Genomic DNA, 23,867 nt, shown 5'->3' with positions numbered 1-23,867 from the left:
CTTTTTTTTTTTAGACATTACAGGTTCAAAACCAAACCAATAATACAGTTAATTTTTTTATATCACCTAATCTCAAACTACTATTTCTTTATTATCTTTATGTGTATAAATTTCACTATTTTTAATTTTTTTTTCATTACAATTAAAATTGAAATTATTTATTATAAATCTAAAATATAATATATTTATTAAAAAAAATATGTAATTAATATTAATTTTAATTACATAAAAATAATAATTTTCTTGTTTAATACACAATCTAAAGTACCAATTTATACAAAATTTGTGTAAAAGAAATGTTTTCCCTAAAATATAGTAATAAATATTCCTTGGTCTTGGAGCCTAAGCCCAAACCTTATCCCACCACAAAACCCCATTCATTTTCCTTCCAACCAATCTCACTCACAGCATCTCTTCACACAGCACAGACATGTTCACCTCACTCCACACCCCAATCCTTCACCCCCGTTACTGTCACCACCCTACACCGTCCTGCACCCAATTCTCCCCTCTCGCCCTCCCACCCTTCCACCGCACCCTCTCCTTCCTCGCCCCTCCGCCGCTCCTCCCGGCCGCGCCCGCCCTCTCCGCCGCCTCCGCCGCGAAGCCCGACAAGTCCGGCGAGCAGAAGTGGGTGCACGAGGGTCTCATCATGGAGTCTCTCCCGAACGGCATGTTCCGCGTTCGCCTGGATAACGAGGACTTGATCCTCGGCTACATCTCCGGCAAAATCCGCAAGAACTACGTTCGGATCCTCCCCGGCGACAGAGTCAAGGTCGAGGTCACCCGCTACGACTCCTCCAAAGGACGCATCGTTTATAGGCTCCGCAGCAGCACCCCCTCCTAGTGTTTGTAAAAATTACTCACACAATCCAGTTTCACTGCATCATTCTTGTAAAAAAAAAAGAATGATAATGCTTCACGTTGCAATTTGGTGCAATTTATTTCAGTTTAATTTTCTTCTTTTCAGTCACTCTTGTCTTATTATTGGTAGTTGTTAGAGTAACCAATGTTTTCAGTTCCCAATCCTTGATATTGCAGGAAAATTGCAGATGAGTGCGATACTAAAATGTTGACCGTGAGTGTGTTAGATTTTTACCTTCAGTGATGTATTTATGGTGAAACTGGGTGAATGTTTTTATTTGGATAAACTGAAGCTTAATGTTCTAGTTTTTGAGATTGTGAAGGATAATCATTTTTAGTCTCTATTCAGTCATTGCTGCAGTGATATAGGTGGGAAGATACAAAACTTAGATGTTGTTGCTTAGGTACTTTTAGTTGTGTTCTCTTATCAGAATTGAAGTTTCACATTAATAAACGTATGCAGATTGCAGACGTTTAATGCAAATTCTTTATTATGATAGTTATTGAGGGGCCCCTTCAATTTTGACTGGAGAATAATATCAACTATCAAGAGTAGTCAAAGAATTGCATTTAAATTTTGTCTAGAATGAATGGAATAAAGTGATGATAAAAATCTAAATTTTAATTAGGTTAAATTTGTATTTTGTCTTCTAATTTATTTTTTAAATTGAATTTGGTCCTCTAGTTTTTTTGGGGTTCAATTAGAGGACAAAAACTAATTTAACCTTTTAATTAAGTATACAAACAGCTTATGGCTCCATTTTTTCGGAAGACTAAGCACGAGTAGGTAATTAGTATGTGTAGTGTCCTTTACTAGAAAAATGGTCTTCTGTTGCAGAATTTGCCTTGCTGAATGTGTAGTAGTATGATGTACTGTTATAATCAACATGGTTGGGTCAGTTTTCCTTCTACTGCTACATTTGGCTTAGGTTAACAAAGTTTGGCCGGGGTGAACCCATCTCATTCTCATTGATTCGTTTCTTAGTCCATTATTTTAAGTGGTATGGTATAAAGAGGTTTTGCGACTGTATATTGGCATAAAGAGGTACTAGAGTAAGCTATATGTGGTTTACATGAGAACTGAATATATAATAGCCTTATCCCCGGTCTACATAGATCTTGAGGCATAGAATTTGCTATTGCTACGTGTAGCAAAAATTGCTATATTCACTTTGAGAAACTCAGGAGTATGGTCTACATAGATCCAAACTTTTTACCACTCCATGTCCACAATTTCTTCTTCTGTCATCACAGATTGATAGTCCTTTGCACTCTTCATTAGGTTGCCAACCTACGAATTTTAGAAATAAGACACAATCTATGGAGAAAATATAATACATTTCCTCTCAAGAAACAAGTGTATCCCTGTGATTGGCCTGAATCCACAATCTTGCTCACCACCATTGCCCAATTTTCGTTCCAACACTTTAAGTCAGTTCTTCTTCAATTATCATTCTGATATAGACTACGAAAATGTCACAACTTAGAGGAGTGAATCTTGGACGGTATTGGGATTCGTCAACAATTGCTAATAAAATCATTTTTCAAAGGTGCAAAAGGGAAGAATGGAAAGCAAAGGGAGACAAATTGGAAGGTAACCTTGCAATTGGAGAAAGATGGGACAATGAAGTCAATCAGATGTTGACTCGTCTCAAGTTTCTAGATCCATATAGAATATTATAAAAGATTTTATTATTTTAAATTAATGTCACCGAGAATAACTCATCCTATATACCTATACTCTTCGCGGCCATTTATCTATAATATTAAATTTGATAATTTAAAAATATATTCAGATGACACTGTTAAAATTGGACAGTTTTTTTAAGATTTGGATGACACCCATTTGGTGTTTCATAATAATTTTGTTAGGTTACAAACTAAATTTAAATATTAATGTATTTATTGGTGATTAAAAAATATAATTCAATTAAATCCATGTGAATATTCAAATCAGATATTCAAGATCTTTTATAACTATATTTTCTTATACTTTTAACTGTTTCTGTATTTAAAAATATGTTTGAAAATTTAATTTATTCTAAAATATTAAAAAATAAATTTTTTTAGTATTTTTTTAGATATTAATTTTGCTATGATTAAATTTACAATAAGAAAAGTTTAAATATATTTCCATATATAAAATTTTAATTATTACTTTTCTAATAAATAGTTTTGAATATATTTATTAATATGAAAATTTATTTATTTGAAAAAGGTATTATAATTAATTAATGAAAAATTGATTATAATTATAAATTTGTCTGTTATTAGTCAATTATAAGTAATCCAACAATTAAATATTTAATTCTAATTATTTCAAATCAATTATATGTAATTAAGTTTGTTCATCTTTTGAGTTTAATTATTTATTGGTTATTTGAATTGAATTTAGTTTTCATTTTAAATTTCAAATGTATTATTTATTCATCCCCTTGTATGCTTTGTTTTCTTAGTTGTCTAACTTTTATTATCTTTTCTTTTGTTTACTTTTCTTCATTTTGCATTTTTTTTTATTACTATCTAATATTTCTTTTTTCAATTTGTGTGGTGAAATGTGTTCTCCTCAGGTAACGATTTATCTCCCTTTCCATTTGTTACATGTTATTTTTAAAAAAATGTTTTATGTTTCCTCCTCTATAGTAATGTTAAAATTGATCTCTTTTGTGGTTGATGATGATGTTTTTTTCAAAGATGATGTGTGCATATATGAAACAAAACTAGTGATTATAATTATGAATGACTTTGATTATGATTTTGAATAATTAATGTATATAATATTAAAATATTATTTCGTTTGTGGATTTTCTAATTCTGCTTGATCAATCTTTTAATTTGGGTCATAAGTATATTGATTAAAGATGACAAAAAAATATGTATTAAAATTCATGATGGATTAAAAATATAAAATTTAATTGGTATTAGCATCCAAGGATAAAATAAATCATTTTTTATTCTATTTGCTTATTAACGAAATATTGATAGGTAATAACCCAAACTTACCAATACCTATAATTTGAAATTACTTTAATAACTTTAATTATACATAAGTTAAGTTACTCTAATATAATTTTAGTATAAATATAAAAGTTCAAAAATATTTATTTTAAGTACAAATATATGTTTTAAAAGTACTATTTGTTTTAGTATAACAATATGCTTCAAATTTGTTTGTTTTAAATTTTTTAATGAATACTTATAAATATACTTACAAGCACATACATACTTATGCACACACATATAATTAAAAAAACATTAAAAATATATTCAAAATTATAATAATATAAGAATTTGTAAATAAACCTAAGACTCATGCAAAACACGAGTTACTAAAGTGGTTCATTTTAAAATGAGTATATCTAATGAACCATAGTTGCTTACACTAAAGATAGATTTGTCTAGATCTCCCACCATAAACTCATTTAAACTAAAGATCTAAATTCTAAGAACTTTTTTAAAGTAGTGTTTGGTTTAAGGGGATGAATTAGAGGTGAAAATGATTTGAGTTGAATTAAGATGAAAGTGGTAGAAAAAGATGTTTGGTGTGTGAGAGGTAGATGAAAATTTTGAAAATAGGTAGGTCTCATGCTATTTTACTTTCATCTCAAAATAGAGTGAAAGGGATGACTCCTGAGAGATAACACTACAACATTAATGCACTTGCCAAAATTGACCCCGATGAGAAGATTTTCATGTTGGTTTATTTGCTTTCAAGTGGCCTTAGATGAAGTTGTACAGTTGAATATGTAATTTACATAATTGACTACTAGTGCTCAATTAGTTAAAAAAATGAATAAAATTATGGTGCTCTAAGAGGAAACATGCATTCTTTTAATGGGGTAAAATAGATATTTGTTTTATCTCTACTTTTTTTACTCTCTCTTTTTATTATTTATTTATTATTTTAATTCAAATATTTCATTTTTTACACTCTCTTTCATCTCAATCAAACCACTTAGATTTATACTCTTTTTCACCTCAATTCTTTCCTCTCTACTAAACATAGCCTAAGGTTATGGCACACTCCACTCATTATTTATTAGGCTAAAAAACAATTTTGTCTCTCTATTTTTTCAAATTTATGATATTATTATCCTTATTTTTTAATTGAAACATTTCATTTTTAAAAGTCAACGATTTTAATCTCCTTGATTAATTTTAGACTCATCGACTATGTATTTTTAATTCTTTTTTCAATAAATTAAGCTTGTTAGAAATTAAATAATTTAAAAAAACATGATTATAAATAAATAGTTATTGATGAACATTTACAAATTATATAGATTTATGTTTGAAATTGATTATAAAAATTAAAATGGTAGATTTTTTAAAAGTTGAGGATAAAATATCTCAATTAATAAACAAAGAGTAAAAATTATGAATTTTTTAAAAGTGAGAAAATAAAATTTCTCAATTAAAAAATAAAAGGACTAAAAATATTAATTTAAGAAAATAAAAAAATAAAAATTACATTTTAATTTTTTTATTAAAGTAACAAATCATGAATCGAACGACTAATTTACATGCCACGTTTGACAAAAGCCATCGATCAGACCGGCACGAATTTCCCACGTGTTACACAAAGACCCGTCCCTCTTGAGATTCACCCCCTTCTCTCTCGTTAGATTTTTTTTTTTTTTTTACTGGCCTCTACTTTATCAGCCAAACAAAAAAAAATCAGTTTCACTCTCCGTCTGATTTCATTTGACACTTTTACAATTTTTCCCCATTTGCATGTACGTTATCTCCCTCTGTTTTCATTTCACCCGGTTTCTTCTTCCCCACATTTTTTTTCGAATTAAAAAATTCAGAAAAATCCGATTTTTAAAATTATATTCTAATTGGGGTGGTTAGCAAAAAATTGATTCCTTGTATTATCGAAGAAAATGAGGTGGGAAAAGGTTGAGGTGAAGGCGATAGGCACAACAACAGAGGGTGGTGGCGGTGGAGGGCCAGGGAAGAGGTGGGGTCACACCTGCAACGCCGTCAAAGGTGGCAGACTTGTCTATGTCTTCGGTGGTTACGGCAAAGATAACTGCCAGACCAACCAAGTTCATGTCTTCGACACTGGTCAGTGCGGTTGTTTCCTCATTCCCATGTTTTTGTTATGGTGTTGGAAAATATTTTGTCTTTGTTTTTTGATAGGTTTGAAACGGATAATGGATACTTGTTTTGTAATTGATGCTGTAGAGTGTGTGTATTAGTATTACCTTATTTATTTTATTACCTTTGTGCCTGGCCTGGTTTTAAATATATATATTTTTTATGTATTAATTGTTATAATGCGGGAATTTTATTGTTTATTTTTCTGATTCCTCGTTTTTGATTTGCAGTGAAACAGACATGGAGCCAACCTGCTTTAAAAGGCTCCCCACCAACTCCTAGGGACAGCCATACAAGCACAGCCGTTGGTGATAATTTGTTTGTGTTTGGGGGTACAGATGGAATGAACCCTCTCAAGGATTTGCACATATTAGACACTTGTGAGTCATCTTTTTCATATCTAAATTAATTAATTAATCACCCTTTTTTGCCTCCAAAAGCCAAAATGTATGTTCTTTAGCTCAAGTTCAATGGTCTCTGTGTATAGCCTGAACGTGTATATGTTGCCCCTTTTCTTGGATGATGATGATGACATTGAAAATTACAGCTTAAGTTAAAATGTGAGGATGTTATGTAGCTATGTCTATAATTATTTGTTATTCATCTCTTTACTTATTTGACTCACTGATGTTAAATCATTGTTAGCTTTGCAAACATGGGTTTCTCCAACCATAAGAGGAGAAGGGCCACCAGCACGTGAGGGTCATAGTGCAGCAGTTGTTGGCAAACGGCTATTCATCTTTGGAGGTTGTGGAAAATCTGCAGATAATAATAATGAGCTCTACTACAATGATCTTTACATATTAAATGCAGGTGATTTTCCCAAATCATACTGCCAGTTAGGGAGCAAGTTAGTTAGTTCACTGCAAGATTTATTCCTTTGGTATTTAAATGAGACCAAATAAAGGTGATAATGACAAAATTGACTAGGGTTTCATAGTTTGTTGATTATTTTTGTATGATACATGTTTGAACTTGGCAAAATCATATATTTCCTGGCTAGCTTGTAGAGGCTCATTATAATTTCAGTTGTGATTGTGAATGAAATGAGAGAGCTCCCCTTTGGTTACAATGAGAGAAGTAGGGGTGTTGGGTGTGGACTGTGGAGCTTTTCAACATTTATTTAGTTTTTATTTTCCTTTCACATTTGCATTTGTGTTGAAAATTCGTCTGTTACTTTTGACTTATTGATTAGATGTAGGACATGCTGATAATTGCTTTTCACTCTTTCAATTGTAGAGACATTTGTTTGGAAGTGTGCTACAACATCAGGCACTCCACCATCTCCTCGTGATAGCCACAGTTGTTCATCTTGGAGAAACAAAATTATTGTGATAGGAGGTGAAGATGGGCATGATTATTATTTGTCTGACGTCCATATTCTTGATACTGGTATTGACTTGTTTCATTTTTTTTTTAATTTTAATTTTATTGAATTGTAATATTACAAATATAAATTTACAATGAATTATAAATAGTGCAAAGTAAAGGAGCTTTATTCAGAATATGATAATTTTCTTTGGAACTTCTGTAAATATTAGATACTCTAATTTGGAGGGAGCTGAGTACATCAGGCCAATTGTTGCCACCTCGAGCTGGTCATTCCACTGTTTCTTTTGGCAAGAACTTGTTTGTTTTTGGTGGATTTACAGATGCCCAAAACCTCTATAATGACCTTTATATGCTCGATATTGGTATGTTCATTATAGCTTATAAGAATATGCTTTTTTGCTTAAGTTTTTGTATGCATTGTACTGTGGTTTAACTGTTTAATTAAAGTAGAACCTTCCTGTGAGTGTAATTGCTCTAACTTTTACAATTCTTGCCTTTTTAGTTAAGAATTTAGGAGGATCTATTCAAGTGACTGTCTGTTAACAAACTTATTTTTCTACACATTTCATTGTTGAAAAATGCTTTTCACATTTCTTGAGTAGATATTCAATCTTTTTTTATGATGAGAGGTTCACATTAGTCATTTTAACTTTTAAAATTAATGTAGGGTCTAGCCCCAACTTTTGCCAAAATTATTGCTTTAGTGGATATTGTAATATATATGGTAATTTCTCAATTTTTAGAAAGACATATAGTTAATTTGATTAATCAATTCTAGTTTGCTGTTCAGAAACGGGTAGTGTGATAGTTTTTGATAAATATTGATTGAATTGAGATTTCTTATATAATCTTTCATTTCTGATCTGAGTGTAGATACTGGTGTTTGGACAAATGTTACAACTGCAACCAATGGTCCTTCTGCTAGATTTTCTGTGGCTGGTGACTGTTTAGACCCTTTTAGGAGTGGTGTTCTTATATTCATCGGTGGTTGTAATAAAAGTCTTGAGGCCCTGGATGATATGTATTACCTATATACAGGTTCAGCAAAGTGTCATTTATTTGCAACTATTAACTTTTCTAATGTAACCTATGGTTCTGATATTTTGCTAGATTATTACATATATAACAAATTGTGATATACTTCTGACTATTAGGGATTGCTCGAGAAAGTGAACAGAGACCAGAAAAATTATCTTTAAAGAAGCAATTGAAACTGAAATGTCTAGAACAAAATCCCAATCCTAGCCAAAATCAAGTTCTAGTTAGATATGGAGTGGGTTCTGATGTGGGACAGACCATGAAAGTGTTGAATTATAGCCAACAAAGTAAGACTTTTTTTTTATGCATAAATTTTCTGCTTCATCTCATGGATATCATAAAGTCTAGTTTTTCTCATAAAGCCCTACATGTATATTATACGGTTTCCTTTGTGTTAGAGCTTGACTATCTTATCTTCAAACCTCTTAAGTCTTGATGTACATTTTTTCTTGGGATAATGATGGAAATATGGGATCATTATCCTAACTTGAATATTGCATTTTTTAATTTAAATTTGATTATGATTATGCTTTTTTAATATTCAAGAGAATAAAGACTAGCAATAATACAATGATGATGACAAAGCAAGATATTGCCATTTAAAATAAAGAAATTTAGAAAAATAAATTAATAAAATATAAGCTATTTAAAAATAAAAATTACATTTTTTAGTATATGTTGCCATGCCTTTATTCTTTTTTTTTTTTTTTTTAATTATTGTATCTTGTACCATATTGTACCCAATGCTCTATCCATATTCGTGCAATGTAAGCTGAAAGATTTGTTGGATTCAAGAAGTTCTTCAAAGTTATGTCAGGGCTTACATTTAAAGGTTTGGGCAATTTGGCTAATTAAGTTTAAGGCAGCAAAAATTGATGTTTCTAGTTGAACTCTTCATCATATTTAATTAGTCAAGTTTGTGTTCGTGTAGGTCTTGCTCTTGCAACTAGTATGTATCAGATCTTAGATATGGAGTGTAGTTATGGCAAGTCAGTGATGACTAAAATAATGATCCCTCTAAAAGTTTTGATTTTAATCATTTATGATCCTGGAGGACAAAAAGAATTGAAATGATATTTGACTATTCACTATTTAGACTTTAAAGTACCACTTGGGGACAGCTAAATGCCCACTATCATAAATGCAGGTAGACTAAATATCCCAGTAAACCAATCCCTACCTCCTGGTAAGAAAATGTTTGAAGCCAAGGTTACTGAAAACATCTCAGAAGGATATACTATTGAAACTGTTATTGATGGAAAACCTCTTCGTGGAATTCTGTTTTTAAACAAGCCTATCTCTCTGTACACAGATGCTCATACTTGCAGTAGGTATGTTTTCTTGAGTTCTTCCCCTCACCAGTCTCTTTCACTTTTCAATGCGTTGATAGTATTAAGCACCTTTTGGTATACAAGTTTGTTTCAACTTATGCTTAATTCACCAAGCAGGAAAAGGACTGTTGGTGAAATTGATAGTGTTGTCTCGAATGGTATACACCCTAACCAATTTAAGACTCCTAAAGTGGTCAAGCAAAATCAAATGGAAAACCGAGAAGCATCTCGTGGAGACAGTTCAGAATCTCATGAACACCGCACTGAATCCATTGCCGTGCTTATGTCAAGTAACCCAATGACTGCCAATCCTTCTGATACCCATAAGGTGAAGTTGTTTTCTGTACTTTTGTTAGTTAGAGTTCTAGAGGATGGCCTGAGTAATGAATGATTTCTATTTTTTTATTCCACCTGTCAGAGATTGGTCAATAGAATTATTCTGTGTGAAAAAAATGACCAAGTGATTCTGTTGAGATTTCTACTGAAAGGAAGTTGGGTCTTAACATTCAGATTTTTTGTTGTCTTAAAAATTGCCAGAACTGCTGCAAGCTATAGTATATACCGCCTGAGATATTGAGTTTCCTCTAAGTTTTATTCTGTTCAAGTCTTGAAGATACTTTATGTCTATGTATGTTCCATTGTTCCTTGAAAATGTTGCTTTGTTTCCTATAATCTATTAGCCCAATCCTGAGATCCATTTCTGTAACTTTGTCTTAAGTGTTTTCTTTATAACATTTTGTGGATCCCTGTGAAATGTAGTTGATGCAATTCATTTGATATGTTCCTGGGATATCTGTACAATGATAATGTTTTTCCTTTCTTACCAATTTGCCATGGGTCAAATTATGTCCAATTCTATATCTTATAATTTTCCCTTGATAAGATGACATTTTCAGTTTCTAAATGATGGTTGGTTTGCTTGGATCTAATTGTGTATATGTTTGAAAAATCACCATCCTGTGTTGGGAAATGAGAATATGAATCTCATCAGAAGATATGATACACAAGTTTGGGTTAGTAAGTCCTTGTTGTTTATGATATTCCTAAATAATAGATGTCAAACTAATAATTTTGTATCCTTAGGAATGCTGGGCTGCTCTTTCTTAAAGTTTCTTTTTTATATATACATGACTATCCCGCAGGTTTCTGCCAACCCAGAAGCAGAAGCTGCTGCTTTGAATCAAAATGATGAAAAACATGAAACACCCAAATCCTTAATTGGAAACTTGACAAATGATGGAGCGAATGATGTGACAAGTTCTAAAGGTGAGGTGCAAACTAATGATCAAACAAATATGCTAATTTCCAACTTTGAAGTTCCAAGACGCGATAAAACAAGTGATGCTCCAAACTACAACACTGAATTTCTGAAACCTGCTGCAGCTGAGAGTGCTTTGCATCTGTCAAATCAAGGTATGAAAAGTGAAAATTAGTAGTTAGTGCCATTAGTCTTTTTCATGTGTTTGCTTTCAATCACTTTGTTTTTTGGGGTTCAATCAAAAACTAACTATTCCAAAGGTTCAAACTGTTAGATCTAACATGCCTCCTCATGCAAGAAGCCTTTGTGTTGACCCTATTGTATTAGATGAATGGGGGGACAAAGATTGAACACTAGACCACATTGTCAAAGGCTCTAATACCATGTCATGAACCAAGTATCTCTAAATCTTAAATTTTTAGGTGAAGACATATTTTCAGAGGTAGGGTTTCAAACTGGCTAGGATAGTAGGGAACAAATATTTCCAGCTCGAAATATTGAACAGGTGAACTGAGTGAACAATTCTATCATTAACCTTTGACATGAAAAAGGACTAAATCAGGGATTCCATCCTCCCTCCCCAACCAGACCAATGACTAAACCTTTAGGCTAATTGAACTTGCAATGGTAATTCTCCCTTGCTGCGCTGTTTATGCTTTTTGAGAATAAGTGGCTTGGTTTTATAAGTGAAATAATAGGATGATTTCGGATCTGTCAAAACAGGCCAGCTTGATCCACTTTGGCTGAACTGTTTTCAGGCAGCTCCAATTTGATGTACGTATATTTTTCTGGCCAGCCCAATAAATCTCTCTCTCTCTGCAATGAATCAATCCTAAAAAGAAATTTAAAAAAGGAGAATTAAGAAATTTGGACAACGGGATTGAGCCAATGAGTAATGACCAATGAATCAGTGTGCTAGTTCATTTATCAATTAGGCTTCAATTCTTTTAACAAAAAATGGTGTCAGGCATGCACTTAGTCGATAGCTTGTTGGGGTAAAAAATAGATAAGATTTCAGGTTAGCAGGCCAACTTGATTTTGGGCTCGGCTAGATTGGGCTTGAATTTTATTTGTCCAGCCCATACATTTAGTTGGTTTATGCAGGTCAGGCTTTGTCTATTTTGACAGTATTTTGCCTCAACTCTTATTTGCTGCTGTGAAAAAAAATCATGATGTTGCATTTGAATTATGTCCTTATCCCACTTTCAGAAGATAACCTTTTGCTTCATTTCAATTATTTCTGTTAAAACTTAAAAGGAAGCATATAAGCATCATTGATTAGATTTAGATATGATTATGACTGCAGCTGCATATTGTGCAACCCTTTGGCATTAAAAGATGTTATTTTGGTGCTGGATGGATTTCTCTGTTTTTTTACATTTGTGTTTGTGTATTGCTGAAAACATAGAAAGCTGGATTAAATTTTCCATTGCTGTACGGGGCCCACTCATTTCCCTGAAAAAAATGCTCTTTTTTGAAGGCTAGATGTTGAACATGCATTTAATGTGTTATGGTGATATACAACACTAGTTCATCTATATGATTTTTAAACAATTAATGTTAAAAGTAGGTATTATGTTAAGACAGGAAGTGATTTTTAAAGGAACCAATAAAAAAGAATAGATTTCTGGTACTGAGCATTTTCTATTTTTGACTTTATTTCTTGTTTCTCATCAATGTTTCTGAGCCCTAATTCTTCCATATAAGATTAATTTTCCAATGACTAGTAGGTGCAGTGGTGGATTCCGCAACTCCACAACTCCAACGGCAAGAGAATGCAGTGAATCAGCAAAATTAATTTGAGCTCAGGAGATAACGGCTGATGGTGATAACTGTCTGCTCGGCATTTGTACATTCCTCTTCTCATGTTGATCTTAGAGGTCAATATAACTGGTGATATAGGCTAACGTGTTCCACTGGTGGGTTATACAATCATTTACTCACTGTCACCCTTTAGTCTGAAATTTTAATTGAACAAAACCATGATTACGTTTAGGTGTAGGTAGTGATAGAAACAGTTCTATTTTATTGTGTTATGTTCATTCCTGTCTTCATTTATTGCATGGAAAAAAAATTTTGTTTTGTTGGTGGCTGGGCATCAGTACTTTTTCTAAATGCAGTTTAACCTATTAAATTCTAAAGTTAGAGTTACTGTGTTGCTCTTTTTACATCTTGGAGCTTATTTTGTTATATATTATTCTTGTTTGTCCCTGGTCCTATCACAAATAATCTTAATGCTCAATTTTAGTAAAAAGATTAGGTAAATAATTTATTTATTATCAAAAAAGGGTTAGGCCATAGCTTCTATAGTTGCTTCAAATGCCTAGTAAAGACATCTAGTAAGGGAATATACTATATCAAGAATCAAAGAACCACAAAAGATGAGTTAAGTAGTCACCAGTTATTACTAACATGAGTTAGCTACTATTGTACTACAAGTGCATGAAGATGAAAATTAGGCACGGCAATGACACATGCAAAAGAACAATTAATCTGTTTCCCTTGACAGAGGACCTAAGAGTAAGTTCATCTCATCTTTACTCATATTTCTATTTGAAAAGTTAATCTATCTTGTAACTTTGCCATAAAAAAACAAAGCATAATGGATATGGCAATGACATTTTTCAGAAGCTTTAGTTTCTCTGCTTGTTGAGTCGAAAACTTAACTTTCATGTGTTAGGCATTCAAGTGCACTTTTTTTATTTATTATTGTATTCTCGTCACTTACTGTCATCTTCATGTGGGTATTTGGCAATGATGACTGAGCAATTCGTTAAACCAACCAACCACCACTTTCTTAACGCTTAGAATAGTACCTTGTCAGTACATTTAACATGCAAGTTTCTTTTTACGTGTGCTTGCCACTATTTTAAAGAACAAGTTTGTGCTTATATTCATTATTTTCCAAAATATGCATTTCTCTGGTCCACTAACTTGATCTGTCTCCCTTCTTCAAGCACCAAAATGATAATAATTTTAAGTTACTATCCAAATTTGAACTTATTACCCAGTTATGAATGAAAAAACTTACAAGTTTGTTTGGCGTCTTCTCCCGACCCAATTCATTAATTGAAAAATATATATTACTTGGTGATTTTCTGTCTAATTTCTTCAACTTTTCACGTGCTATAAATTACTTTTCTGTCTAATTACTTGAAATATATATTGGTGATTTTGTCTAATTACTTGGAGCTTTGCTTCAACCGGCTAGCGTTTGTCATTGAATATTTCATTGAAGGAGCAGTGCTAAGTCCTGTTAACGGTTTTGTCACACTATTGTTGTGGAAGTAACCTTATGTGACATAATTTTCATTTCAGTATTAATTGCGTTGTCAAGAAATAGAAAATGTCAAATACAAAGAAGGGAAAACTGCCAAAAGAATGTGGCGGGTACCACATGGCACAATCTTATTGCCCCCACTATCAATTCTATGCTAGAACCCAGATAGTATATTCCGTCTTAAAATCGTATCAACAGTATGCCAATATGTGAAATCAAACTGAATGTAAAATTTCCATTAAAACAAAAACGAGACAAGCACCTGCTCTCGCTTTGGTCATTCAATTACACAATGATTCATGACATAATTTTGTTACAAGTAAGATCTTTTTATTTTTATTGGGAGAGATGCCTACGTCATGTTAGACGGTCTTAAACATAATTATCTCTAAAGAAAAAAGAACAAATTATGCTTGCATTTCTAAAAAAAAAATTAAATTATATATAACATTACTTTTTATTTATTTATTTCTATACTAATTTTCTTTATGCTTAAAATATTACACCTATACTCAGTTTTTATATGTTGAACTAATACTTTTTTAATGATTGGAAACACTGAAAACAAGAGGTGTTTATATACTCTTATGAAACTTCATGAGATTAGTGTAATTTACTTTTAAAAAAAAACAAGGATACATGTGAGAAACTAAGAATGTGTATTCGATTGGAATGATTCCTAGTTTTCATGGTTACACAATAGTAATAGGTTTGCGGACAAACTAATTAATATGTTGGTTAGATCCCACCTTTGGTTATAATTCTTTCCCTGATTAAAGTGCCTCCTCCACAGTGTACGTACACATGTCACAGGACTAGCTATTATTAGTGGAGGATGCTCTTCCAAGAAAGGTAGGGCATGATTGCCCATCAAATTGGGTTTACGATGATGGAGTAATAAATTAAATGTTACTTGGAACATCGGGTAGAGATGATTAGGATAGGTGACTTAGTCTTGCTTTATGGATGTGGGGTTCAATTGATATTTACAATGAATTTTTCTCTGTCCCTACATAATCACCGTCACTTTCAATTGCTAAGTGAATCAATAACTAACAGCGCAGATAAGTCAATGGAAAGTGTATGATCTTCATGGCCTGTATATAGCATAAACTAATTGAACGTGTGTTTGGAAATGGGATGGAAAAGCAGTGTGTGTTTGGAACTAATTTTGAAATGTAGGTCGATACTCTCTATTCACGTTCGAAGACTAAAATTAACATGAAATATGTGTCTCCAAACAACTGATAAGGCATCACATCAAATCGATAAAAGATGTCAAAGCCAAAAGTGAAAAGTCACGTTAAATATGTCTGCAAAGGTGTGTCTAAACTCTAAACACACTATGAAATGAATGAAGATGAGAGCTGTGAATTTAGGTTAGCTTATCATCTGGTAACATTTTTTTGAGTTAAGCTAAGTCAAACCAATTTAATGACAGACTAAAATTTTATTAGTTCAGTTCACTCTTTAATTGGCCGAGAGCCAAATGAGCCAGTCCATAGGATCATTTACTTTTTTAAAATATAAAAATTAAAAAATATTAAAACAAATTAACTTTTCAATAATAAATTAATAAAATAATTTTTAACTGCTATTCCCTCCTTCCTACCTCCTTTTGTCACCAAGGATTAAATTTACATTACCATTTAAATCCTTCACCATTAGACCAACTCTAATCATTCTATAAGTCTAGTTACTAGATCTCTCTACCTTGCTATATCAATTGGGAAAACACATAAATACAAGAAGAAAAAACGTCACGTTATAGCATGATTACAATAGAATCTTGTTAATTAAACAACTCAAATCCACAAAATTATTAATAGATGATTGAGGTATATCTATAATGTAGTATAATAAATAACTAAGTAATCGGACACAAATCATTCATATATTAAATTTAAGATTAAATTATTTGAGTATTATTTAAATTCAATCCGTAACGAAAATAAATCTTATTCAGATTTTAATAATAATCTCTTTTTAAAATTTCTTTTGTCCCTTTCTTTTCTTTCAGCCTTTAGCAACTAACACTAACTCTTACTCCAATGATGTTTCCGCCTCGAGTACTGATTTCACTTGATCAAGATATGCAAAATCATGTATTAGGTTAAGGAAATAGAAACTTTTTGAGCTCTTGGTCTCTTTCTAAGAACCTCTATCCGTGAGTGGTTAATATTTTACTATTAAAAGATGCAAAAAAAGTTGTCATATTATGTTTCTATTTATTTGATTTGCTGTAATTAGCCAAAATTGTGATCGTAGATTTGTAGCTCTTTATAGTTTATACTATTAAAAACTGTATTCAATAATCAAAACTTTTTTAAATAAAAGTATGAACCCTTTTTTTAATTAAATAGATGGAATGTGACCTTTTAGGTAAAGAAAAAAGTCGACACACATCACTTTTCATTTTATAAAATATTATCAATTATCATAAAGTAGACATACCCATTAATCCATTATTTAATAAATAAATTGCATGCCATGGTTTGGGCAATTTTTCTATAAAAAAAATGACAAATTGGTTATCGCCATCGTTCGTTACAACTTACTAGTTTTATCTATTAATTTTACAACTTTAATTAAAAGCTCTCAAATCAATGGTTTTATAGAGGAACAGGCATTGAGGCAGGACGGGGCTAGAGTTGATACAGTTTTTTCGCCTATGGATAAATGAGACTGAAGATGTGAGTTTAGTGTTTTTTAGCATATAATTTAATTTTTATATTTTAGCCTATGTATTATAAATATTTTTATATAATTAAAATAGCAATAAATAAATATATTTGAATATTAAAAATGGCCAATTAAGGAAGTGAAAATAGTAAAAGTTTTACTTTTTATAATATAAAATTAGAAAAATATTTTTTAAGCCATTTTTGATTCAACATTTTTTAACCTATAAATATTTTAAAGTTAAATTTAAAATAAGAAAATTTTAAATTACTTTTTATTATTATTTCACATCAAGCAATTTAAGAAGAGAGAAGTAAGAATATGCAATTTATTTAAAACAAATAAAATGTTAATATTTTAAAAACTTTTAAAAATATTATATATATATATATATATATATATATTACTCAAATAGTAGCATAACCTAGTTTGTCGGGGAAGAGAAACAAAGTCTAATCATATCTGAGTCTCGAGGACCACTAAACATTTCTCAGTTACCTTTTTTTTGTTTTGTCTTTCTTACAAATCAAATTATATATAACCAAAAAACATGGACTTTCTGACCCAGCTCTGACCAGATTTTGGTGCCCATTTTCATGATTCTCCATTTGTTGAGACTCGAGAAAACATTAATACAATACTTCTTGGATCTGCAGAAATTCATTGGAACTAGTTTCATTTAGGTGTTTCAAGCCGTTGTGTGTGTGTATTTGTTCCTCTGCGTTTTTTGTGCATATTTTTGGGAGCATTAATTGTCTATATTTTTGGTAAAACCAATACCCAAATGCTAATATAAGTCCTAATTGCAAAAAATTTGGGAATGCAATTCAGTTGGCAAAATTTGTTCTCTTTCATATTTTTTAAGGAACCAATTCTATATTTATTTGATGAAATCAACTAGAGATTTTTTTTTGCATCAAATATTTATTGTGGCCCTGTAATTTAGCAATAGTATTATTGTTTATGTGTAAGCTGAGGATGGAAAACCAACTTTGTGGATGCTGAATATGGAACTATATAACATAAATGTGGAGACCTGCTCCATTGACTTGTAGTTGTCTTATGAACCGTGTCCTGGAATTAACTTCTGAGTGTAAAGGAAGAGAAAGGAGCTTCCTTTATATCTTTAAGCACAATTTGGATGGTAAGGACTAAGGAGTAAGGACCCTTGTGAGCTGTCTGAAATGCTGGATTCTATGTTATATTAATTGTTACTTAATAGAATCTGCAACCTTATCAGAAAGTGTTTGCACTTTGCATTGTTGTCGTCTTTTGTTAGTGGATTTGAGAGTACAAATGATGAAGCTTTTATGAAGAGGGAGTAATTGTAATTGATTGTGGTGGTTGAGAGAAGTTGAGTTTAATTGGAGAAGAAGAGGTAGATATGGCAGCAAAGCTATTGCATTCTTTAGCAGATGACAACCCAGATTTGCAAAAGCAGATAGGATGCATGACTGGGGTTTTCCAACTCTTTGATCGTCACCATATTATTCCTCCTCGCCACATTACCCAGAAGATGCTTCCTCCAGGTAATGTTCAATTTTGGTAATTTAGTTTATGTGAGCATGGTTTTCATAATTTCATCTTTTTTTTTCTTCTTTTATCTTTCTATTTTCCCTTCACCAGTCTCAAATATATTATTTTTTATCACTAGTGCTGTTTCCTAATGGTTGATTTATCACAAGGATACTAATCTCATGTCAGAGTCTTAGGTTTCAACTCCTTTTGTCTGTGTTGGTTCCTTTTCAACTTTCTTCTTCATATGTTCGGAACACTGGAGGGGGGTTGTAATTTTTCAAATTTTAGTAGCTGAGGTTGGCTCTGCATTCACGGGATGAGATGCTTGTGATAATCTTATTTAACAAATATTGAAGTTCATTCAATACTTTGTATCTTGAAGTAGATTAGCTCATGACCTTTGCACCACTTAGTGTTGGTTCTTGGCCTTATGGTCTTATGTTTCCATTTCATTAGAGTATTCAAACCTAACGATTCTGCTTTCATTATAGGTAATTCCCACTCCAATTATGACAACCTGGAAAGAGGTTCTAATAGAATACACCAAAGACAATCAGCAGCTGTAAGCCTTCCTTTACCCGTTTAACATATTATATACTGTTTTACAGTTTAAAATTTCTTGAATAATGGAAGTTGTTACCAGACCAAAATTTAGGCTAAGAATTGTTCATCTTCCTCAAATTTGTTTCAGGATTTGCTGTATTCTGTTTATTACTTCCTAATTCAGTGGCTGAAGTTTTTTTTTTTCCCTTGTGTGGGCAATGTACTGAAACTACCATGTTGTCTGAACTTCTCGTATTTGAATGGAACTAAACTTATGCTACTTGGTGAGTTTGTTGCAGGATATAAGGGGTGTGAGTGAAAAACAAAGAATTTCAACGGAATCATCAAGAACCTCATTCTCTTCTTCTTGTTCATCATCAATGTCCTCTTTGGAGTATAAAGCTCAAGCAGGCGCTCCCTTCAACCGGAATGGTTATCCTAAAAGTCCTATGAGGGAGCCAGTTATGAACCAAACAAGTTCCTCTCCCGATTTAAGATGTCAGTCCCTTGATCTGAGGGATGTGGCGAAGGACTCTATGTATAGGGAGGCCAGAGGACTATCTAAAGAAAAGGATTCCCCAACACATTTTCAGCTGTCCAAATCCATCAAAGGAAAACAAACTCCTATTCATCTAAGGGAGTCTCTGAGAGTCCTTGCTAAACTTAGAGAAGCACCTCGGCATTATGTTGAAGCTAAAGAACTTCCAAGATTATCATATGAAGTAAAAGGACATTGGCATTCCATCTCAAAGGATGCTCCTCGGTTTTCTTATGATGGAAGAGAAACAAGTGGTACATCTTTCGAATCACATGATTCCTTTAAATGCCCACCAAAGCTAAAAGAGCTTGCTAGACATTCACTTGACAGTAGGGAAGGTTCTTGGCGTGCATATGGCTCTGATTCAAAATCCAGTAACCCCTCAAGAAATTTCAATGCAGGTGATGCCTCTACCTCAGTTGACAACGTTTCTAGTCGACAACAACCGTCAGCATCCCAGAGCCGGCCACCTAGTGTTGTAGCAAAATTAATGGGCTTGGAAGCTTTGCCAGAATCCTATAATGCCAGTGATACTAACTTTAGTTTGAGTGAAACTGGCTCAGCTCAAGGCAATGATCAGTTTTTGAAAAATGGACTCGTCAAGCCACTTCGAGTTCATAATTCTCCTAAAATCTCATTGAAAGACACGACTTCCCCTCGATGGAAGAATCCTGACTTGGCTGTGAAACCAATCTTAAGTTCAAGGTTTCCCATTGAACCAGCACCATGGAAGCAGCAGGATGGAAACCAAAGCTCTGAGAAACTAACTTCCCGGGCCATAAAAGCTACTGCAAGATCACCAGATTCATTTCCATCAGTTTATTGTGAGATTGAAAAGAGATTGAAGGATCTTGAATTTAAACAATCTGGAAGGGATCTCAGAGCTCTCAAACGGATACTGGAAGCAATGCAAGTAAAGGGGCTGTTAGAGACCAGAGAAGAAGAACAAGCTTTAAATGTTGGAAATAAAAGAGACTATGAACTAAATCCGAGTCTTATTCAGCATTCTATATCAGTGAGGCAACAAACAGCCAGGGAAACTGAATCTGTAAAGGCTATAGAATCACCAATTGTGATCATGAAACCAGGAAAACTTATTGAGAAAAGTGGAATTTCTGCTTCTTCAGTCTTTCCAATTGGTGAACTCTCTGATTCCCATAAACTTCGGAGTGGTGGTGTACATGCACATGATAAAAGGGGGACAGCTTCCAATCAAATAGCAAAAGATCAGTCTCTTAGAAACAGTCACTGGAATGCTCCTACCAGTTTTAGTGAAAAGAAAGAAAACAGTATCAGGACTATTAAATCAGCACAATCCCAACCAAGGTCTAAACAACTTCCAAAAGAAAATAGTCCAAGTTCAGTAAAGAATTCGGGATCTGTTAGCCTGAGAATGCAACAGAAGAAGTTAGAGTCTGAGAAGCAATCTAACCTGCCTACCCCACCATCCGATTCAAATAATCCCAGAAGGCAGTCCTTTAAGCAGCCAACAGAATCAGGTTCTCCCAGTCAAAAACTGAGACCTAAAGTTGCTAGTTCACGGTACTGTGATGACCGACTTAGTGAGACTAGCAATGAATTGAGAAGTCTAAGTAGTCAGTGGGATGAAATATCTCTGCAATCAGACAGTATCACAGTTGACTCAAAGATGGATACTGAAGTTACCAGCAGTTTACAATCTGCTGAAATTATTGAAAGCCAATGCTCATCTATGAAGCCTATTGAGCATTTGGTTTCAGGATCAATGCATAAGGTTAGAACTATGATGATCTCTTTTCATTCAAGCTTTCTGATTAAACTGTATGAGAAAATTAAAAAAATTAGTAGTGACATTTTCCAATTATCAGTTGATATATATATTTTATTTAATTTTTCAGAAATCAACTCTGAGGTGGAATGAGGATGAGTCAATTGCAGAACCTGCAACATATGCCTCAGATCATCCAAGTCTTGATTCAGTCGATGATGTCTCGGTATACAAATATGATATGCCATCCCCAGTAAAGAGTAAATCCAATGCTCCTAAAGGTAATATTTCTGTCTTCCAAATAACAATAAAAAAACAAAGAGACAGGTTATCTCTGAAGTCTGATGACTATATTTCATAGAGTCCAATAAAATAAGACAAATTCTTGGTCTAGAAAGTCAGTCCATCCCCAAGATTGATTACAACTTTATGTTTAAAAGAACTCTTGGTCCTTTTCTATTTGAAATGGTTCCTCATGTAAGAGATTGAAAATCCTTTTTTATGATGGATTGAGCACTAGAGAGTTGATGTTGATCATGTTTATATTGTATAAATACGTTAAAAAAAATGTCAGATCTGCCACTTAGATATGATGATGCATAATTGTACTCCCTTTAGCCACTGTTTTTTCTGGTCTGTAGCCAGCCTCATTAAGTAACGTTCAAATTGTATACGAGACAAAAAATTTCTCAAAGGCAATTGTGATGAGCATCAATTTAAGGTGCCATGGGCGTAATATGTATTTTCTGAAAAATTAGCCACAAGTATTCACTAGAGAAAGAAATTTCAATTTGCATTTTTCACATGTAAATGATGTAATAGTCTAATATACAATGTGCAAGTTTTATTCATTTCCGTACACTCTTTACCTATAAGCTTTATTTCTGCAGCTGATAATGCTCAAGAAAATAAAGCAAATGATAATACAGATCAGTGGAACCCTGCAGATGGTTTCTTCGTTAACAACACGATCAACTGCAAGAAATTGCAAAGCATAGATTGTCTTATTCAAAAGCTTAGGCAGCTAAATTCGAGTCATGATGAAACTAGAAACGATTACATAGCTTCCCTTTGTGAAAATACAAATCCAGACCACAGATACATTGCTGAAATACTATTAACTTCAGGTCTATTATTGAGAGCTTTGAGTTCTGAGTTGCTGACATTTCAACATCACTCATCAGGTCATCCCATTAACCCTGAGTTATTCCTTGTGCTGGAGCAGACCAAGTTAAGTAGTTTGCTTTCGAAAGACAAAAGCAGATTTGGAAAAGCTGCTTACATGAAGCTAAATACAGAGAAGTGGCAGAGGAAACTCATCTTTGATGCTGTGAATGAGATTCTTGGTGAAAAACTAGGCTCTTTTCTTGAGCCATGCTTGAAGCCTAATGAACTCGTAGCAATGAAATTCGTCAGTGCACAAAAGCTTCTTAAAGAACTTTGCTTTGAGGTACAAAAACTTCAATATGTGAAGCCAGATTGTAGCTTAGAAGATGAGGGAGATGAACTGAAAAGTATGCTACGGGAAGATGTGATGTGTCACTCAGAAAACTGGACAGGTTTCTCAGTTCAATTACCTGGGGTTGTGTTGGATGCTGAGAGACAGATATTTAAGGACTTAATTGATGAGCTTGTGATTGATGAAATGGCTAGTTTGCAAGTGAAATCCGGTAGGCACAGGTAGCTATTTGGAAAGTTGTTCATTCCATTTGTTCCCTATTTTCGTGAATCCATAATGCATCATTTTGTTCATTTACACATAATTTTTTGTATCAAGCCATAAAAGTTTGCAGATTAAGAGCTTTGACTATTTTTGCTAAATTGTGAAGCAAGTAACTTGCCATGGATTTTACACCATAAGTATTCTCAAGAGTTCGTTTTGGAACATGTTTGTCATCTCTGAGTTTGGCTTCTGTAACTGTAAGGCCACCAACTTCCTTGCCATGAAGGCATTGACGGACCTATGTTGTCCTGAGGGGGTGCAGATGCGCGGGACTTTGATGAAGTTACAAGTATATATTTAGTGTTGTTATCTTTTTGCCCCTTCAATTTTTATAATTTCAACTCACTGCTCTCAATTTTTCATTTCTAGACTTTGAGAAAAATACAAGTATATATCTAGTATTATTATCATTTTGTCTCCTCTATTTTTTTAATTTGAATCCGTCGCCCCTATTTTTTTTGTTGTTATCAAACTTTGTTTTTTTATCAACTAATTTTGTTCCTTTTCAACTCACTAAGTAATTTTATCATTTATTCAACTACACATTTTATTTCATCTCATGTTTTATTTTTATAAGTATAATAATCATGGATTTAAATTGTGGTTTGCAATTGTAATTGTAGCTACAATGCAAAGGTTGTTGTAACTTACTGCAATCACCTCTTAATTGTAATTATGAACATTTTAATCATATTTTTTCATAATTTCTCACAATGCCAAGAATTGTGACAAAATTACAATTGGGATTGCAATTGTAATTACAAATTAAAATCATGATAATAATAATTATATTTATAAAAATAAATTGGCTTGACTCAGGTCTATCTATGCACACCTCAATAAAAGTGGATATATAATCGGAAAATGTCATGATTGTCAGTATCTCTCGAATGAATTTATCTTTTTTTAT

The 23,867-nt window shown here is 32.7% G+C and overlaps 3 protein-coding genes across 5 annotated transcripts; all 3 read left to right on the top strand.

The window, feature by feature from the left end:
* Nucleotides 1–409: 409 nt before the first annotated feature.
* Nucleotides 410–1,169, top strand: INFA (translation initiation factor IF1). The gene has a single exon (NM_001250272.3). The coding sequence runs from the start codon at nt 431–433 to the stop codon at nt 845–847; it is 417 nt and encodes a 138-aa protein (NP_001237201.1). The 5' UTR covers nt 410–430; the 3' UTR covers nt 848–1,169.
* A 4,372-nt stretch (nt 1,170–5,541) lies between these two features.
* Nucleotides 5,542–13,008, top strand: LOC100803752 (RING finger protein B). 2 transcript variants are annotated; one of them, XM_006600532.4, is made up of 11 exons: nt 5,542–5,934; nt 6,198–6,347; nt 6,613–6,780; nt 7,207–7,359; nt 7,509–7,661; nt 8,173–8,337; nt 8,454–8,624; nt 9,485–9,668; nt 9,786–9,996; nt 10,811–11,081; nt 12,657–13,008. In XM_006600532.4, the coding sequence occupies exons 1-11, from the start codon at nt 5,751–5,753 to the stop codon at nt 12,722–12,724; spliced, it is 1,878 nt and encodes a 625-aa protein (XP_006600595.1). In that variant the 5' UTR covers nt 5,542–5,750; the 3' UTR covers nt 12,725–13,008. The 2 variants fall into 2 exon arrangements, with proteins under 2 accessions (XP_006600595.1, XP_006600594.1); XM_006600531.4 differs by having other exon boundaries at nt 12,654–13,008.
* Nucleotides 13,009–17,333: 4,325 nt separating this feature from the next.
* LOC100809978 (protein LONGIFOLIA 1) lies at nt 17,334–23,376 on the top strand. 2 transcript variants are annotated; one of them, XM_014769347.3, is made up of 5 exons: nt 17,334–18,417; nt 18,898–18,968; nt 19,249–21,240; nt 21,365–21,515; nt 22,182–23,376. In XM_014769347.3, the coding sequence occupies exons 1-5, from the start codon at nt 18,273–18,275 to the stop codon at nt 22,916–22,918; spliced, it is 3,096 nt and encodes a 1,031-aa protein (XP_014624833.1). In that variant the 5' UTR covers nt 17,334–18,272; the 3' UTR covers nt 22,919–23,376. The 2 variants fall into 2 exon arrangements, with proteins under 2 accessions (XP_014624833.1, XP_006600592.1); XM_006600529.4 differs by having other exon boundaries at nt 22,125–23,376.
* Nucleotides 23,377–23,867: the final 491 nt, after the last annotated feature.

The sequence above is a fragment of the Glycine max genome, chromosome 17 (assembly GCF_000004515.6).
Source record: "Glycine max cultivar Williams 82 chromosome 17, Glycine_max_v4.0, whole genome shotgun sequence".
Lineage (NCBI taxonomy): Eukaryota > Viridiplantae > Streptophyta > Magnoliopsida > Fabales > Fabaceae > Glycine > Glycine max.
This window is presented reverse-complemented; position numbering and strand designations above follow the sequence as displayed.

What these genes read in the sequence shown, in the direction of transcription:
- LOC100809978 (XM_006600529.4), top strand. Translation starts at nt 18,273, where the DNA reads ATGGCAGCAAAGCTATTGCATTCTTTAGCAGATGACAACCCAGATTTG. An exon ending in ACCAAAGACAATCAGCAGCT is followed by an intron (nt 18,969 to 19,248) that starts GTAAGCCTTCCT and finishes AGTTTGTTGCAG; the next exon opens with GATATAAGGGGTGTGAGTGA. An exon ending in TTTCAGGATCAATGCATAAG is followed by an intron (nt 21,241 to 21,364) that starts GTTAGAACTATG and finishes TTAATTTTTCAG; the next exon opens with AAATCAACTCTGAGGTGGAA.
- INFA (NM_001250272.3), top strand. Translation starts at nt 431, where the DNA reads ATGTTCACCTCACTCCACACCCCAATCCTTCACCCCCGTTACTGTCAC.
- LOC100803752 (XM_006600531.4), top strand. Translation starts at nt 5,751, where the DNA reads ATGAGGTGGGAAAAGGTTGAGGTGAAGGCGATAGGCACAACAACAGAG. An exon ending in CCTTTATATGCTCGATATTG is followed by an intron (nt 7,662 to 8,172) that starts GTATGTTCATTA and finishes ATCTGAGTGTAG; the next exon opens with ATACTGGTGTTTGGACAAAT. An exon ending in GATGCTCATACTTGCAGTAG is followed by an intron (nt 9,669 to 9,785) that starts GTATGTTTTCTT and finishes TTCACCAAGCAG; the next exon opens with GAAAAGGACTGTTGGTGAAA.